Raw genomic sequence first — 19,403 nt, 5'->3', positions numbered from 1 at the left:
TATTCAAAATTGTGTTGTAGGTAAGTCGTTTATTTGCCTACTTGTTAGTACAGTGAGAACGAGAGTCCGATCGATAAATTTACTGTGGTTGACCTCTAAAACTAGATATCCTATGCGGTAATTTTGCAACCGTGAGGTTCTTCATCGAATTATTATAATTAATCAGATATTCTCAGCAAAAATGACAATATCCTAAAATTAGTGATTTAAACCCAAAAAGCCATGACGAAAATTGTTCTGTAAGAATGTCAACAAAATTAACATCATGTATATTAACTACTCGAGTGATATTCGGCATATTATGCCGAGTATTAAAAACATCTTGAGTGATCGTACGCCATAAAATGCCATTTATATGTCTCCGTATTAAAATTCAGAGGTAAGATTTTTTTTAAATGAGGTTCGAGAAATTTCCAACTCGACCGCTAAGCCCTCAACTCATATTCAAGTCATTGACGCGAGCACTCGAGTGGTTAAAAAACTCTATTCTAAAACAATACCCCTTAACATTCATAAATACAAAACACAATAAATAACAACTAACACGTGTATTGGAAACACTAGATATCTGATTCAAAAACATATCAAACAAGCAACTACAAATACAACTGTTGAGCAACAAAGCCTCTTATATTAAGGTACTAAACTCCAAAAAATAATCCCACTCTCTTTCAAAACTCACAAAAATATTATAACATATAAATCTCAAATAAAAATGTGGATACAAAACAAAACGAGATCAAAAATAGTTAATACTACAGACTGAAAACGATACTGCACTAAAACACCGTGTAAAATATTTGTAATTATTTCAGAAGAAGCAGCACTACAAAATATATTATTTATAATTGTTCATGTTATGCATATTACTAAATTTGAATAATATGTTAATGACATCCTCAGCACGGGAAATCCCAGTGAGGATATCATTGTTACAAACATTACATCTGTTTGTTACAAAAAAAAGAAGATAACAAAACACTTATTATTATTCTTATTATCAATACATACAATCAAAAATGCCCAACTTAAAGAAATATAATCTCATCACATCTATGGACATATGAATACACGCAGAAGTCAGAAGTATGCATGCACGTAGGTGCGTCTTTTCCAATTAATAATACACGTTCAATGCGCAACATGGGAACATGGTTTGATTGGATGGGTGAAGTTAGCACCATCATTTTATTATCATGGGAATTTGTTAATATTACACATTTATTGGAGAAGGTCCGTTGGATGCCCGAGGCTCTCCATTGTGAAATTGGAACAATTTTTCTTAATTATGTTCTACTCTGTTGGTACGGATTGAGAAAAAATGAAAGAAAAACCGTTGGATTTTAGAATCTTTATAGAACATTTTGAGTATGTGTATATTATGATTTCATTGACTTGGTAAGTTTATTCTTGCGTATTTATAGGTACATCTGGGGGTCTAGCACAGTTAAATGTATTGCTGTACAGTATCGTTTCGATAGGCTTAAATACTACTAATTTTATACCGATTTCCGGAGCACGTTCCCGCTACTGATAGCCAGACCGATATCGATAACGCAATAAATCATAAACCGACATACGCTATCAACACTGGAAGATCTATAAATTGACATTTCGAAACGTCATACATCGTATAGTTACGTAAAAATATTAATATATTGGCAATGCTGAATTGAAATACTAACCTAAAAATGCATTGGCAGTGTGCATTTACTTTTTGACACTAAAAATGGAGTTGATTAGTTAAGCCCCCGCATACCCAATATCTACCGATTTATAACAAGTTTCTCGTTAATTATTTGAGTTTTTAAGTTCCAAAAAACTATATACAGGGTGTATCGGCAGGTACCCGACAAACTTTAACCAGCTATTCCTTAGCACATTTGGATTTAAAAATGTTATGGGCACTTTGCTGTCCGGGAACATTTTTTTTTAATAAAAAAAATATCATTCATATTTTCACCACATGTCACCAATGTTTTATCATTTGTCAAAGTTTGAAAACCCATCTGGCCATATTTTATTCGAGTTTTGTTGAATAATGTACGAACGTACCTACATTGGCGCGCTTTTACAATCACAACGAAATGGGATGGCACCATTCGTCTCATTTTTAACTATTATTATTTAGTGTGTATGAAAGAGCGAGGACGCTTTTTGACACACTTGCTAATAACAGCTGTTGAACACGAGAAACAATGCCAATGACAGTGACGGAGTGTGGATTTTTTTATAATTTTTTGTTTTTAATTGAAAAAAAAAAGTTACTCGACAGCAAAGTGCCCATAACATTTTTTACTCCAAATGTGCTAAAGAATAGCTGGTTAAAGTTTGTCGGGTACCTGCCGATACACCCTGTATATGTTATTTTCGAAGATAATATCTATACATTTGTTATTCCGAAACGTTAATTATATGAAACACTCGATAGAAAAAAAATCGCAAAGTAAGCTCCGGAAATTATTAAAAACACGTTTTGTTCTGTTATTTAATATGTTACAAGCATGAAAGAAATCAGAATGTATCTTTAAATGCAACAAAAGCATTTGTCGATGGATTTTTGCTCTATTTCAAAGGAGTGGTGTTTTATTAAATATTTTACCATTTTCGCATAATTATTATAGTTTTTTTTAATATTAGAGCGCTCTCTCTAACATTCGTATTTACATATCTCCCTTTCAAACCATCTTTGAAGGCTTACTACGGGGCCCCAATGAGGTATTTATTTTTTATTTTATTTTTTTTATTGTGAAAAACAGTTAACATATATAACCAATTACATTCCACAATTTGTAGTTAATAGCTTAATTATAATAACATTAATTATATAATATAATAGGTATAATGACAGGTGCTAAAGAATACCATTATTTCGCTCTTGAAATGATTGAGATTCGATTGAAAAATGTCAATTTCGGAAGAAAGGTTTAATATTCACAACTTTCTACGTGAACAAATTTAATTTCTGCAAGCCCCAACCAATGTAGCATCACTGCCCCCAACGGATTCAACTCGCCGCGTATACCAGCCAGTATATTTGCGTAAAGAACGACATTATTAAAAAAAACATGTATATGCTGACAGCTTCTCTGATACTTTGGAGGTCGGTCGGAATATTTTTTATCAATTGTTGACTGTGCTCGCAAATATCGCTAACTGACATAGATGACGGATTTTGTCAATATCGTATTGACATAGGGCTTTATCCAATCTTCGTAACAGCGGGTTTTTAATAAAACAGTCTTCTAATATAATATTGTTACTGTTATTACAATCACATTACTTCAAAAGTTTTTCCCATTTTTTTTAAAGCTTTACTGTAAACGCAGACTTTTAAAGGTACCGTAAAATGGGTGACTTTTGTAAATACTAAATAATTTTTTGACATATTTATTACACACGTTTAAACTGTGCTTAAGTGTTTGAAGAGGAGAGGAGGAGGGCAATTGAAGTCACATTTTAGAGTGGGCGACTATTACTTACCATTTTTTATAAGCTCAAAGCTAAGTATGTTTAAATATTAAGTACATATTAAATAAATACATGGCACTTCATCTGGACTAGACCCAAACATAAAGGCACAGAAAACTATCATAAAAAAATGTTTTTAGGCTACGTCTTCGATCTATAATATTATGAATATGTTTCACGTTCGGCGGATACACTCAAAAACAATCCCCCCGCATATGTATGTAAACATACATAAATACTACGCAAAAATATTAAATACTCGCTGTACTCGAAACAATAACAAAGGTTTGGTCCAAATTCCTGTAATTCATAATACTTTTGGTCAACGAAACTTTAGGTACCTTGCAACAAGGTTTTAAAACATTCTTCCAGATGGCAAAACAAATTTGAAAGATAACATAGTAATTTGTATCAAAAGTAAAGACAGGTCCTTTACCGGTGCACTCTCCCAAATACGAAGTTATTGATTTTACAAAACTATTGATTGAATATATTTTAATATAAGTGTAGTTATATACATAAGTTTTTTTAATTAACTTGCACATATAACACAAGCTAGCCTAGTAAGGCGAGTTATGAGAAACCTCAAATTATAAAATTATACATTACGTCTATTCGTTACATATTGCCTACAGTTATAATTATGTTCTGTTGTTAATTTTATGCACGTACCTAATTTATAAACAAATGTATACTATGCACACATAACATGTCGATTTTTGGTTATAGTTACAATTTTTTTACAATTAAGATATGCATTTTTATTATTTTTATACACAAATCGATAGTCACTTTAGACATAAATAATTTACGATATAAATGACACAAAACTATTATAATCGTCGAAAACTTTATAAAATGTATTTACAATTTTTCTCTGTCCGAAAAAATATACAGGGTGTATCGGCAAGTACCCGACAAACTTTAACCAGCTATTCCTCAGCACATTTGGAGTAAAAAATGTAATGGGCGCTTTGCTGTCCGGTAACATTTTTTTCCATTAAAAACAAAAAATAAATAAAAAATCCACACTCCGTCACTGTCATTTGAATTGTTTTTCGTGTTCAACAGCTGTTATTAGCAAGTGTGTCAAAAAGTGTCCTCGCTCTTTTGTACACACTAAATAATAATAATTAAAAATGAGACGAATGGTGCCGTGCCATTTCGTTGTGATTGTAAAAGCGCGCCAACGTAGGTACGTACGTTCATTATTCAACGAAACTCGAAGAAAATATTGCCAGACGGGTTTTCAAACTTTGACAAAGGATAAAACATTGGTGACATGTGGTGAAAATATGAATAGTAATTTTTTTATTAAAAAAAATGTTACCGGACAGCAAAGTGCCAATAACATTTTTTACTCCAAATGTGCTAAGGAATAGCTGGTTAAAGTTTGTCGGGTACGTGCCGATACACATAAAGAAACAGATTCTCAATGGAACCGACAATATGTTTGAATATAACTAGAAACCAACTAATTTGACACTTATTGAATAAAAAAAATCATTAAAAAGAAGTGGTAGTGAGAATTGTGCAGAAATTCGCCGTGGTCAAAGTCACCCCATATTACGGTAAGTAAACTAATAAATAGCTGGTATCTAATTTAAATCATTTTAAATATTTAAAAAATAATATCGGGTGTACTTACTTGGGGTAGTAATCCAGCTGCTCGCAGTAAGTATGTCCAGGGGCTGCGCAGGCGGGCGTGCGGCCCGGGGGCGCCGGCACGTAGGTGCAGTGTTCCCCGTACTCGCCTCCGCCCGGGCTGCAGTGGCGCACAACGCCCGGCCCCAGGCCCGGCCCCAGGCCCGGCGCCTCGTCGCCATGACCCCACACCAGCACCTGCTGACACCGTATCATACCCATCAAGAGACACGTCACGTATTCAAATATTCACTAACCACCTAACTAACAACTAACCAATTTTTAATTTTCTCTTATATTATAAATTAAAACCAAAATTTCCTCTCAAATTATAAGATTTTTATGAAGGTACTTACCTACCCGCTTAACCCTTTCAATACCAGAGTTCCTCCTGAGGAACATGAATAAAAAATTACATCTCTTGATTTTTTCAAACAAATATAGTATTTTGTGTATCGCTTATGAAGGATATTTCTTATTCCGTATATTTTTTATGCTAGGTTGCAATCCAGCAACAAGTACTGTAAATAAAATGACAGATCCCCTTTTAGACTATTTTGCTTGGACTAATATACTGTTTTTTATGTTATCTATATATTTGTAAATTAATATATTTTTTTAAGTTTAACAATAGTTTGGCGATAGTTTTTTTTTCCTAAAATAACCCTTTGAGACCTAAAAATAATAAAAATCTAATTATAAAAAAAATCTAAATTAGTGAATAAAAAAAAAGAATTATTCACCAAATGATTCTAAAAATGCGGTACTGAAAAGGTTAATTATAACCATAAATATTTTACTTTAACATTTTTTTATTTCAAATAAGGAATTATACAATTTGTCCAAAAAAATGTCACCATCTCAATCACAATTCTTTTTTCAAACATTCTTCTGACCGGTAAGTACCATAATATCGATTATTCCCATATTACAGTTTGTAGTAGGAACTACGAGTACTATCATGCGTACTCTAATATGCGTAACACACAAATTTACCAGATGAATTACCAAATGGTCGAGTTAAAACATGACTACCTCACGCTCATTCAAATAACTATATAACTCTCCTGAGAGAACACCACACAATTCTCTTCCAGCATACTAGCCGTGCACTCCATAGAGGTCAGAAACCTGGACACGATGTCCTAAAGAGGAACCATTTTTAAGCATTTTTACAGCTTATATACTCTTCTTGGCTACACGCACACGATGGCACAAACTCCAACATTCTTCTGTTATTCCGACTCATTCTCATAAACCAATATCTGTTTTTCCTGTTTGTGTCAGGTCGTTCAGGGATATCTAATCCTCGATATTTTCTCATTTTCTTGACCCTTTCTCCATCAATCTCTCCGTCAATCTGCTCTACATGTATAAACCATCTAAGTATTACATACTTTGTATGTTACTATGTAACTATATTTGTATGATAACCTTTATAGGAATATATCCTATCATGGAATTAAACAATTTACGTGCGTAATCAATCATACTAATTTCGGCTGTCGGTGTATGCGTGAAGTGATGTGAAATATTCCCGCGTGAAATTATTCACGTTCAATGAAATTTAGATTTTCTAAATTAGAACTGATAAACTTCAGACAAGCGATACAGTAGAAGTCAAAATTACTCTATTTTTAATTCATTCTATATTGAAACGTGTTTTGGTTTCAAAATTTGACAAAATAATGATTTTTTTAAATATACCAAACAAATAATAGTATATTAGTGTATAAGTGGATAAACAGGTCTTTAAAACACGCGCGATTTTTAACTAAAGCAAGTGTTTTAAAGACCAGTTATCCACGAATACTTGACGCTATTTTTTTTATTGGTACACTTTGAAAACATAAATATTGAAATTATTATTAAAAATTTGGAAATAAGAACTATTAATGAATTCGTGATGTGACATCACAATATCTTGTTGTCATGGAAATGAAAAACACAATTGACATTTAGACTTCACATTTTGTTGATTTGTTGATGTTGCCATGGTAACTTTAAAAAACGCGCGTTCCATAAAGTGCGATTTAAACACGCTAGAGCGTACTTTAAATGAGTAAAAAAGGGCACCAATAACAAAAAATATCATATTTGAAGAAAATTGACAATATTTGATTTTGAAAGGTATCCAGGGGGAAAATATTTATTTTATAAATACTTTCAACATTACAAATCCTGCAAATATAAAAAAAATCACCCCCTTGAGTTTGATGGTACGAATGTGAAACGCTGTGCATGGTGTTGCGAGTTCCTCGTGTACACGGATGAATATTTATTCATTGCAATAGTAAAAACTCCTCTCGAATAACGCCCACTGCACCACGGCCATTCATAGAATTGCAATGCTGAAATTTGTCCTACCTCCTCTACCTAGTACCTACCGACTAGTGACCTACATGTTCCAATATCCGTGCTGCAGCAGCAGTTAGTAGGTATGACCTTAAGGCGATGCCGTACGTAGTAATGCAAAATCATGTGTTTTTGGTTGGAAAATTTGGTCGCCTAGAAATGTTTCAGATGCTTTAATTAAATACTGCGAGTAGAATACATCTTGACCTATGAAATAATCGAGTATTTTTTACAAGTCTTTTTATAAGCCTTGAAAAAAATAATGTATACGCCTATGAAAACTGCTTTAAAGTTCAAAATCTCCTACTTACGAACCCATTTTCGGTTATGATTTTATTGTATAATGTGGCAAATTAAGTTATTTATAAAATGATCGGAAAAACATTAAATATTTATGGCGGAACATCCACAAAATAAAAGAAAAGGTACTTTTTGGCCATGTTTTTTTCTTGCATAAATCAAAACAGGCGGATGGTGTTAAACGGGAATTTAAACCTTATCGTCATCTACGTAAGGGTTGTTATTGATAGCGGCTCAATTTAAAATATTACGCGACGTAATGCATCGCCTTAATGTAGGAGTGGGTATTTTTTATTATTTTATTTATAATGCATACAAGAGACATTAAGATTAAAAAATAATAACAAAGAATAAATGGACAACCTTACAATAACGGTTTAAAACAAAAAATTCGTAAACATGAAAAATAAAACAACAGACAACAAAGTTTGGGTCAAGTGAAAACAAGAGATTCGAGAAATTTTGTAATTCTGCGAGCTATCGCTATACGTCTGGAATCGTGGAGGTAAGACTAATAGTTGACACACATTCACCCAAGACGGCTTACGTGGTTGAGTGGTTACAATCCTTGGCTACGATACCGGAGATTGCGGATTCAATTCCCAGCGTGAGCAAGTATATTTAATTAGTTTGTTTTATTTCACGATTTATTTATTAAAAATATATATATTTTTATTAGTAAAAAAAGATACACGAATTAAAGTTATTAATTACAAAATATAATATAGTATAAGTATTTGATGTACCCCCATAAATAAGCAGGGCTTGTGTGTATGGGGGGTGTTGTTATATTGGTTTAAATTTGATATGATTCAGTTTATATTTGCATTCATGTTTCTAATTTTTTAGTAATGTCTGGTAATGAGTTAAAAAATTTAACTCCGAGATATTCATGGTTGAACTGTCCTATTGTTTTTTTTACATTTAGGAGTAGGAAGTATGGACGTTTGTCTAAGATTTCTGTTATTTTTAAAGGGTGCAATTTTATTTTGAATATTGTTTTTATAAATTTGTAATGTTGCATGGTAGAAGTATAATGCACTTAATTTTCTAACCTTAAATTGTTTGAATAAAAGTTCGGACGAATATGAATAGGGTTTTTAATATGGATTTTATATGCCCCAGCCTATAATGCCGTATTGTATAATTGATTGAGAGAAAGCGAAGTATGTGGTTCTAAGTAATTTTTCGTTTAAAATATTTCTTAAACATCTAAATATATATGTTAGTTTCCTTATTCTGTCGTTCAGAATATACATAGAAAGACCCCCATTCAGAATCGAAAAGTTGCTTGAAATGGCTTTAGCCGCGTTTAGTGACCAAATCTAATTAGCCAGGTATTTCCCCACCGTTTTCTTTCCATCTTCCTTCCCTCCTCACTACCTTCAGCCTTACAACATACCCATTTGAGGATGCCACTGACTTCAGACGGTTAGAAGCGGTAGGACTCTATGCAGTACTCCAATAAAAAAGAGGCTGAAGTTTGTTCTTTGGAAAGTAATATATAAGTTCAGGGATTTCTTAGTGGACGGTGGTTGATATTGATTGTGATTGTGGCCAAGAGGGAGGGTTCTGCAAGGCTATTTATAATTTTAAAGTGAAATTTGATGATATTTTTGTCACAACGTTCATTTAACCCGTTTAACGTTTCTAATTTGAAATATTCTAGTCGGTAAGCAATGTGAAAAAAATGAGTGGGTAGCCGAATCATTCTCTTACATTCCATCAATGAGATTTGTTTTATTATATCTATCATTTTTATTAGCGTGTTTAGACAATAATCTAGGAGCGTGTTCAAAGCATCTAATTTAAATTCAGGTGTTAGCTACGCCTGACCGCTCATAGAACATTTTGGATTAGCTACAATCCGGTAGGTAACAGTCTAAATTACTAATAGTAAGTAGTCTTAGGTCCTCCCACCGAAATGGTACTCTGTATTCCGAACTCTATGAGTTAAGACATCAAAACGGTCGACCATTATTGAATACAATGGAAGATCTGTCATCACGTCTATCGAAATTAGCCAAGCCTGTGAATCACATAACAAGCCTTCCTCTATTGAATTAGTTGAACGTACCCTTTCTTGAACGTTCTCGTTAGGCAACAGTTCGCCATAAAACTAATAATATTACGGCGCACGTCTTTAAGTGCGTAACATTGTTAACGTATTTTCCGTAGATTGTAACTAAAAACTACCAACACAGACGAGCGGAACATTATTTGAGAAATTATTGCCAACGGGGTGAAAATTGCTTTGATTGGCGCGATTGAAAAACTCAAACGTCGAAGGTCAGAATTTTTTATTTCTATAACCAACTTACTGATATGAAATACTGTTAATTTATGAAAATATCTGGTCAAATTATTCGTTTTTCTGTTAAAAATGGGACTGCGGGCCAGTAACGAATAAATTGAAAGAGTTCCTAACAAAGTATTGGTCAAAAGAAAATGTGTTGTGAGGACGGCGGAACACGTGTTCATACAGATACTGATAATGATTCATACATACTTATGTTGTAGCATTCCGTCATGATATCTATTAGAAAAATAATACGTGTTCTTGATATATTCTGAATGCCTAATATTTTATTATAGGAAGTTCGCATGCGTCACTATTTCAACAGGATCATTTTTCTCCGTGTGACAGGACGAATGACGACTAATTAATGATGGGTGATCATTTTTATATTTTATTTTATTTTTTAAAACCAATATTTATAAAATTTTATCTATGTACCCATAATAAAATACGTGTAATTATTCAACCGAAAAAATGTTTCCACTGATGTATCTTAATTTATGGGGATGGGGATGAGATGGTGGGAGGAAGAGAAAGAGGATGGATCTAGTTTGTGTGGATTAATATGAATTGTGTGAAATATTAGGTGCTGTATTAAATAAGCCGAATAATAAAAAATAACGAATGATAAATAATGAAAATATTTCAGATAATGGTATAAACTTTCAGTTCTATTCTATAATGACCTTGAAATTCTGCAAGGGTCTGATACTCCTTGCGAATTGCACCCATTTTTGAATTTAAGGCCCAAATGTCAAACTTTTTATGATCAGAAATTTAAAAAAAATAAGTTGTTCATAAATCAGAAATTATTTTTACAGACATCAAAATAACTTTAGCATATACTTATGGAAAGATACATAAAAAATCATATCGATATCTTAGTCCTATAAATTAGTTCGAAATAAATAATTATTTTGAACTGTTTTTTTTGTTTGAATACCGCACAAGAGACCCAACTGCTCCCAACCGTCTTGAGTGCCCAACCAGTGAGACTATGGCATCCCCTATTGGGGTCTGCTGTGAGGTTAAAGGTTGTGGGGAGGGAATGGAGATGGGGAAGAGGAAGATGGGAAAATACCTGGCTATTCAGATCTGGTCAAAAAACACGGCTAAAGCCAAATTAAGCAGAGTTTTAATTCTGGATGGCGATCTTGCACCAGGGTGATACTGAGAATATGGAACGTGCTGTAAACATACTACATATTATTTTTAATGAAGAAATTGTGAAATATCAAAAATTAATCAAATAAAGTTTACTTGCTCAAGCGGGGATTTGAACCTTACCCCCCGAATAATGTGTATTAATTAATAAGTTTTAAGGTGTGAAAGATAGCTATCACCTTGTCAAAGGAAGGTGCACCACTGTCCCTGCGTAAGTCAATCGGACCTGAACGTATAATGTTCAGTGGAAAGTTTTACAATGGGTTGGTTCCGCACCCGCACTGACTGACAGCCGCAGCTAGACCTACCCGGCCCTGCACTTGCCGCACTGGCAATGGCAAATGTTAACTAGCAACAGCTACATACAGGCAGACCTCGGTTCAGATTATTCGGGCATGTGACTCAAACGGATATTGAGAACCTTGAAGCATTCATACGGCCTGTTTTATACGATAAAATAAAAATAATTGACCTGTTTAAAACACTTACTTGCTTTCTTGGAATTCATTTGCAATGAGTAAAATGTACAATACTGCACATAGAGTACTCAGGTTTTTTTTATTATTTTCTAATTTTAAGATCCTATCTGAAATGAGAGAAGAAAACGATTACGAAAACGTCGCACATCTCAACAAATGATGACATTTGGAACCTTCCAGATTCACAAATCGGGTCACTTATCCTAATAGAGATAAAATTTTACTATTATGAAATATAAGGTTCCATGCTAACTCAACACAGTGACTATTCAACACACTTTTTATAAGTGATATAAAAGTCATTAAAAACGTTGAAAAATTATTTTTTAACCTAACCTAACCTAAACTACTTAACCCAGTTAATAAAGTTTTTGTTTCATCACTTTCCATGACTTTATATAACTTTTTAAAGATGTGATGAATTATCATTTTGATAATTTATCCGGTCACAGAAATATAATACATATCATTATGTAGGATGTTTTTAAAACCACACCATAGTCCCAACTGCTACGTACCGTCTAGGTCTAGAGCCAGTTGGCATCCCCAATTGGGGCATGTTTTGAGGCTGAAGATTGTGAGGAGGGGAAGGAGATGATGGAGAGGAAGGTGGGGAAGTACCTGGCTATTCAGATTTGGTCACCAAACACGGGCCGCAAACATACTTAACAATATTTTAAATGAGTAAATTTTGAAATAAAACGAATTCATCAAATAAAATTAAATCCAGCTTGCTAGTCGCGAGCCTAACCCACTCGACTGTGGAGGCCTCCAAATGTAGGTTCACTTAGTAATAAACATATTAAGTAATTATTCTAAATGACAACTTGGTTAAAAACCACTTTGTTTATAAGTTGTCGTTTATTAAATAATAATGTCAAGCCACAAAATGGTTGCTTTCTTTGAAATTTAACAAATTTGTGCAATTTGTGTGTCCAATGATTTATTTAATAACGTTATGTGTCGCTTCTCATTGTTGTAAAACGAACAGTAATTTTAAAATGTTTATGAAAAGAAAAATGCGTTTTTGTTTCACGGATTACGTCAAAACGAAAGTGTTGATAAAATATTGTTTTGAAACAAATTCGGTTATGATACCTTTACAAACAACACTAGTAAACCCAATTAAGAATTTCATGAAACGGTTAAAGCTTTTGCTTTATTTCTATGATTAAAAGTACTAGAAGACAACAGCCGATGTCACCGACATACTTTTAAATATATGTTTATTACCGATCAATGCAGACTCGGGATATAAAATTAAAAAAAAATTATAAATTATTATCACGGCGAGGAATCCAACCCCGATCAACACCAGACCTCTTATTATATGACCAATTATTACGTAATTTTTTTTAAATGTATCCTGAAATTATATAAAATAATAGCTTACGTGTACCCGGCATTATCCTTAGGAAATAGACATATACCATCGCGGACTTTTCTGTAGGGCTTTTTAAGATGAACAATTCCGTGATACATTATTTTGATGTATCTCATAAGGCTTGTCCAGCGTTCGCAATGGAAGCGCCTGAAAATACTTTTTTACGACTTTTTACAAAACATCGACTTTTCTCTATTTTCTATAATTGTGGTATGCCTGTTTTATACATATAAACCTTCCGGAAGAAATTCTCTAAATGTTTGTGAAAATTCTATCAAAATCCGTTGCGTAGTTTAGATGAACTAAGCGTACAAGCAGACAGTTGCGGATAGTAACTTTGTTTTATACTATTTAAAGATTCTTATTAAAGCTTAGTGCTAAATCACTATTTTGATTAATTTTTATAACGAATTGGTGTACATTATGAATACCAAAAAATATATGCTTTAGATATATTGAAGGTTTTCCTATCGTTTCGCTTGAGTAGAATACAAATAAAAAAATAAATTACTCATTAAAAAATATAAATTTAAAGTACTAAGAATTTTTTTTCAATAGAAATGTATGAACGCGTAAATGAAACAACTTTTAAAAAATACAGTATTTATAGCTAAGATTATCTGTGACAGTTTCACTTGATTAAATTATTTGCTTTCTTATAAAATTATTTACAAATTAAATAAAAACCAGTTTTATGCTTGAAATCGAACGTTTCTAGACGCCGTTTGTCGAACGATTTTAATGCCTGTTTCCTACAATATAAGGTATACCAAGAATATACACATTTTTTGGCTTGTAGCTTCCTCTTAAGAACAGTGTATTTTAGAATAATTTCAGAATGTCACGTAAATATATAACGTTTTTTTATAAATTATACTTTTCTTATATATCAACACTATATTCTGAGTTACGAAATAAACTTAAATTATTTGTTTAGGCTACGCATCATAAATTAAAAGAAAACCATTTAGGTATTATTTCACAATTTTTGTTATTTGCATTTTTTTGATTGAAAGGCCGTATCTAAAGACTGCAATCCACCGAAGGTTTCAATAAGATTATCAATACAAATATCATTTGATAACTGAAAACAAAATTTCTGATATAAAAAGAGTAGGCTTCAATATACTCGTAGTATTATGTTTTAAAACTACAACTATCTATTGTGAAATAGCTATTTCCTGATAATACACCGTATTTAGTATCGGATTCCCACACGAAAATGTAAGAAAATAAAGGAAATTGATTTTCCAACTGGGTTTTTTTCCTCAAACAATGATTTGCAGTATAACAAAGCACTGTCGTGTTTCACACATCTCGTATTAATCACACTGGAACAGGGGCATTTAACTAAGCTTTGGCCTTGAAACCCATTTGAAACCGCCACGCCCACCTCAAAATTCTTATAGAAAACGAATAATATGGCTAAAAGCTCAGATCTCATTGGTTAGAGCAGAAGGATTGGTTTGATCTCTCGCTCTCTACCATAATGACTCGTGTAACAGAAAGAGATGACGGAATTATGTCATTTGACTGTTTTCAAATCATTCTTATTTATACACGCGGGTTGTCATTTGCTGCCGAAATACTGTAATTTCGCGTCGAAAATATTGCGTGTTAAAGTTGTTCGTGATAAAAATACAATATTAGCCAGTATAGTGTTAGCGAGTTACAAGCATATTCATTCTACCTACGTAAGTTCAAGTTTAAAGTGAATTGACAGTTTTTAGGTTAGTCTTCCTCCACAACGTATAAATGTTATTTATTATATCGACCAACTTATTCATGTTATTGATTAGTGTTATCCTGTATTATCTTATTGTTTTGGTGAAATTAAAGATTTTTAAACATATGCAACCATGAGTTCAAAATAGGCAGAAAAATGTCGGAATTCATCATCGTACTGTCGGACAATCATGTTTTGGAAATTTTCTTCAGTGATTTTTTGCAAATTTCTCGTCATTTTGGGTTTCTTCTTCTCCGATTAACAAGTTTCATCTTAAGGAAATAAACTGTAAAAGTTTATTTTCTTAGTCAGATGAACTTTTGCCCGTGAAAAACATTTCGACATTTTTCTGCTTCAAGGACATTTTTATTTTTATAATAGTTTTTTGGGCTAGTGAATGAATAGGGTAGGCCGAGAGCAATTATGTTGTCTATGGTCGCATCTTTTTTTAAATGGCCTTGACTTTCCTCTACCTTGTCTACTGCTCTGCTCCGCACGGTAGGTACTGTTTGTATGCTGCTTGTATATCTGTGGTTAAGTACTGTATAATTCCGTTACATACAAAAAGCCCGAAGATATCGATCTAGAGAGTGGTATATTTATGCACTGGAACATCAAACACACCATTCATTGGGAGTTATTGCATAAAACATTAAAAAAATACTTCGTCTCTCCCACACTAAACTTTTGACAGTACATTGTATTCCTCATCTGAACTCAATAGACGGCTGCAGACAAACAGAGATCAGATTAAACTCTTAAATAATATCTTCATAATGTGCGAACTCTCAACTGAAACCGACAAACAAATATGAATGCATGCAATTACCGTTATAACGATAAATATCACTGGGCGGTAAAATATATCGACCATTCCGGCAAATTTAATTTGTCTTTTATAAAAAAAAAGCTGACAAATAAAACTGAAGTACGTATTCTTTTAATATGTCATTTTTATCATCACAAAGCTCCAAGAGAGCTGTGAGATTTGTATATCACTTGCGTTCTGTTTTTGTTCACTAAACACGTGGATAATAAATCTCGCGATGTTTTAATCAAACGTCACTTTTGATAGCGATTTCGTGTTTGCAAAATCTCGGCATTCAGCGGCCGGGCAAAGCAGACTCGCGACTGGGGCTATTGATAGCCGACTGAGGCTTGGAGACGCTGAGGCTTGCTATACCACGTCCAGTGGCTAGACCGTAGACACCCGTCATTCTAGCCTCCACCCGTCCTCTGGCTTGGCTACTATCGCTTTCTTTACACCCGGCTTCTTTATCAGACACGCGGGCAATAGTCGCACGGCTTACGTCACGCGCGGCTCCGCTTTACGCGACGCAGACGTGACATTGGACCGATTCGAAATGCGAACAAAAAGACGACTTCAGAAGAAAATTGGTCCACAGGGAAAACCCACGAACCGTAGATAAAAGCAGATTGTGCGGGGATAATGGACAATGGGATTGAGCTTCCTCAACATAATATTTCGCATAGCATCGATTACCATATTTTGAAAACATGTCGTACCTATATATGTATAGTATCCGGGAACTCGTAGTTAACGTACGAAAATTGATGATTTTATTAAGTTGTGAGACTGAAAGTAGTAGGGAGGCGAAGGAGATATGGAAGAGGAATGTGGGGATGTACCTGGCTATTCAGATCTGGTCTCTAAACACGGACAAAACCATTTGAAGAAACTTTTCCTTTCTGAATGGTGGTCTTACACCAGGGCGATACTGAGAATATATTCCACTCTTTAGCATGTAGCAAATATACTATTCATTATTTAACATGATTAAATTGTGAAATAACAGTAATTAATCAAATTTGTTGTCTAAATTTAAACGGAATTAATAAACGTCGCTACGCACCCAGTATCTTTGTGCGTATGAGGGGTAAGAGGGGACTGCGGGCGGGACTTCCATTTAATGAATATTTGGTTGTAGTCATTTTGATACTTTTCGTATTAGATATTACATGTTCGATCTTATATCTTGTGTCCAAATAATCCAGCCTCAACCTGTGGCGGCTCGTGACTTTTGAGTTGATAAAGTGACAAGATTGAAAACTACAACACTATTGATGTTGTGTTAACACTTTTTTTTTCGAATTTCGGTTTTCTATTTGTACATTTTCAGTTTGATTTCCCGAAAATCTTCATACAACAAAATAAAATTTTGAATCAAAAAATTGTTTACATTTACAACATCAATAATGCCGTTTTTTTCAATATTTGCACGCGAACACATTCAAAAGTCACGAGTCGTCACTGCTCATAACTCACAACATACCCAGTCTCAACTGATGTAAATATGTCATTAATTGTAATTTTTGTGAAATTTAATAGAAATTACTGTTTTTCACAATAAATACCCTAATTGGGGATGCCATGGACCATAGAATAAAGAAGAAAACTAAAAGTGCATTAATGGAAACCAATGAGCTTAGTATCTTTTGACTCTAGATCATTTAGCAGATGTCTCTCTTACACTTGCCTGAAATTGTATAGTGCCATCCCATTTGAATTTTGTAATCATGGAGAAACACAGTCTTCTATGGAAATATGTAACTTTGGCCCAAATTGGGCTTTGTATTGTGCTAACTGACGTGTACTCCTTTTCTCCACTATCTATAAATATAATATGCATGTATTATACAAATAAAACTTCCGGAAGAAATTCTCTAAATAATGGTGAAAATACATTAATGTTCATTGCGTAATTTAGAAGAACTAAGCGCACAAACAGACAGACGCAGATAACTACTTTATTTTAGTATAATAGAAATTTGGATTACGAAAAGTGTTCACATTAAGGCGATGCAATACGAATTAATGCAAAATCACACAAAATTATGTGTTTTTGGTTTGAAAATTTGATCGCTCGGAAATATTATAGACGCTTAAATTAAATATTATATGTAGAACAGCATATTTACCACAGAAGTAATCAAGTATCTTTTGGATAAATCTTTTTATAAACCTAGAAAAAAATAAAGCGTCAGACAAAAAAAACTTTGTAGCTCAAAATCTCCTACTTATGAATCACTTTTCGAATGCAATTTTATTGTAGAATGTTGCAAATTAAGTTCTTTACAAAATAATTGGAGATAAATTTAACATTTATGCCTGGATTTCATAAAATAAAATAAAACGTGCATTTCGGCGATGTTTTTTTTATTAATTAACACAGGCGGCGCACAACGAATTTGTAACTAAGAATCAATATTATGCAAACCACCCAAGATCGTACCGGTTAGTACCCGCTGTATAGACAAAGGCACCTTCAATTTTTTTTAATTACCTGTTTATTTAAAAAAAATATATAATAGTTTTTATAATTTATAATTGTTTTTGTGCCTCCTGTAAAATTTGATAAATTGAGCCATCGTTGTACGAGTTTTACAGTTTATTTTGATAATCCTAAATAATTATTATATTTACTTGTGTTTCTTGTATTTTAGACAAATTTTACCAGCGTGCGGTTACGGGCGTAACTGGGTGTCAACAGGTTTAACGGGAGCATTCTTTTTATTGGTTGTTATGGCCGCTCCCTATTTCGAAGTAATTTTTGTACTATTGGATCGCTTTAAAAAAGAAGAAAGACGAACACTGCGTGATGTGTGATTATCAAACAGTATCTCCACATTATGGCAACGGATTAAAACGAAGTTTAACTAAGTACTAATGCGCTCCTAAACAGTGCTCGCTTTCTCCACTTTAGTCCAATTCATTTGAAAATAAACAAAGTAAACAGCAGGCGGAGTCGTAAGAATTGGTGAAGTGCGGTGACTGCGGACTATCATAATGCGTGGCACGATGCACTAGCGATGCCGGAGCCCGGATAACCCAACCGTTGTTAACCCACGCTCAACGTAACCTATCATCGCTCAACGTAAGCTAGGGTGGATCATCGAATTAAAAAAAAAAAATGCGTGGGTGGAAAGGACATGGGAATGGGGAAGGTAGGGAAGTGCCTGGCTATTCAGATCTGGTCACAAAACACGTCTAAAGCCATTTAAAGCAACATTTCAATTATGACTGATGGTCTTTCACAAGGGCGTTACTGAAAGTATATAAGATTTGAATTTCACCTTTGTTTTCGGGAACTAATGAATGAATGGCAGATAGACTCGTTGTAAATGACAATGCATTCTATAATTCTTTTAGTGGCCATCGGATGACATTACAGCAATAAATATCCGAAATATATGTCGGTCCTACCCGATCGGCATTTTGCGAGGTTAGTAAAGTTGTTGAGTCCAATTCCTGGGTAGGAAGGTTCAATCATCAGTCAAAATAGATGCATAGGCTCAGAGGTACTCAATATGGTGTACATTGGATAAGACAAATTAAAATTAGGTTATAACTTACATAGTCATATTATACATCTTTTGAGACCCTTAGAAACTACCTCTAACAACAACAACAAAACTACAATTTTATAATAATATAATAGCGAAGAGTAAAAATTATTATTTATACAGGGTGTCCGGAAACTCGTAGTACAAGCGGGAAACTGGTGAATCTACATCACATTTGGAGTCGATTTTGTAGTATATTTTTTTTTTATTTGAGCT

The 19,403-nt window shown here is 33.5% G+C and overlaps 1 protein-coding gene across 2 annotated transcripts in view; it reads right to left on the bottom strand.

The window, feature by feature from the left end:
- The window catches only part of spz5 (spatzle 5 Toll-1 receptor), a 65,547-nt gene extending 49,499 nt beyond the window's left edge, over positions 1-16,048 (bottom strand). The window contains exons 1-2 of one of the 2 annotated variants that reach the window (XM_089638668.1): positions 15,652-16,048; positions 5,120-5,316 (exon numbers count right to left, since the gene is read on the bottom strand). In XM_089638668.1, the coding sequence (XP_089494794.1) occupies positions 5,120-5,316; positions 15,652-15,696 (242 nt within the window). In that variant the 5' untranslated portion in view covers positions 15,697-16,048. The remainder of the gene's footprint in view (positions 1-5,119; positions 5,317-15,651) is intronic. The other variant, XM_089638676.1, reaches the window with a different exon arrangement.
- Positions 16,049-19,403: the final 3,355 nt, after the last annotated feature.

Source organism: Hesperophylax consimilis, chromosome 1 (assembly GCF_061612785.1).
Source record: "Hesperophylax consimilis isolate HC1 chromosome 1, BYU_Hcon_1.0, whole genome shotgun sequence".
In the NCBI taxonomy this organism is placed as follows: Eukaryota; Metazoa; Arthropoda; class Insecta; order Trichoptera; family Limnephilidae; genus Hesperophylax; species Hesperophylax consimilis.
Note: the sequence above shows the minus strand (reverse complement) of the source record. Positions and strands in the feature narration are given on the sequence as shown.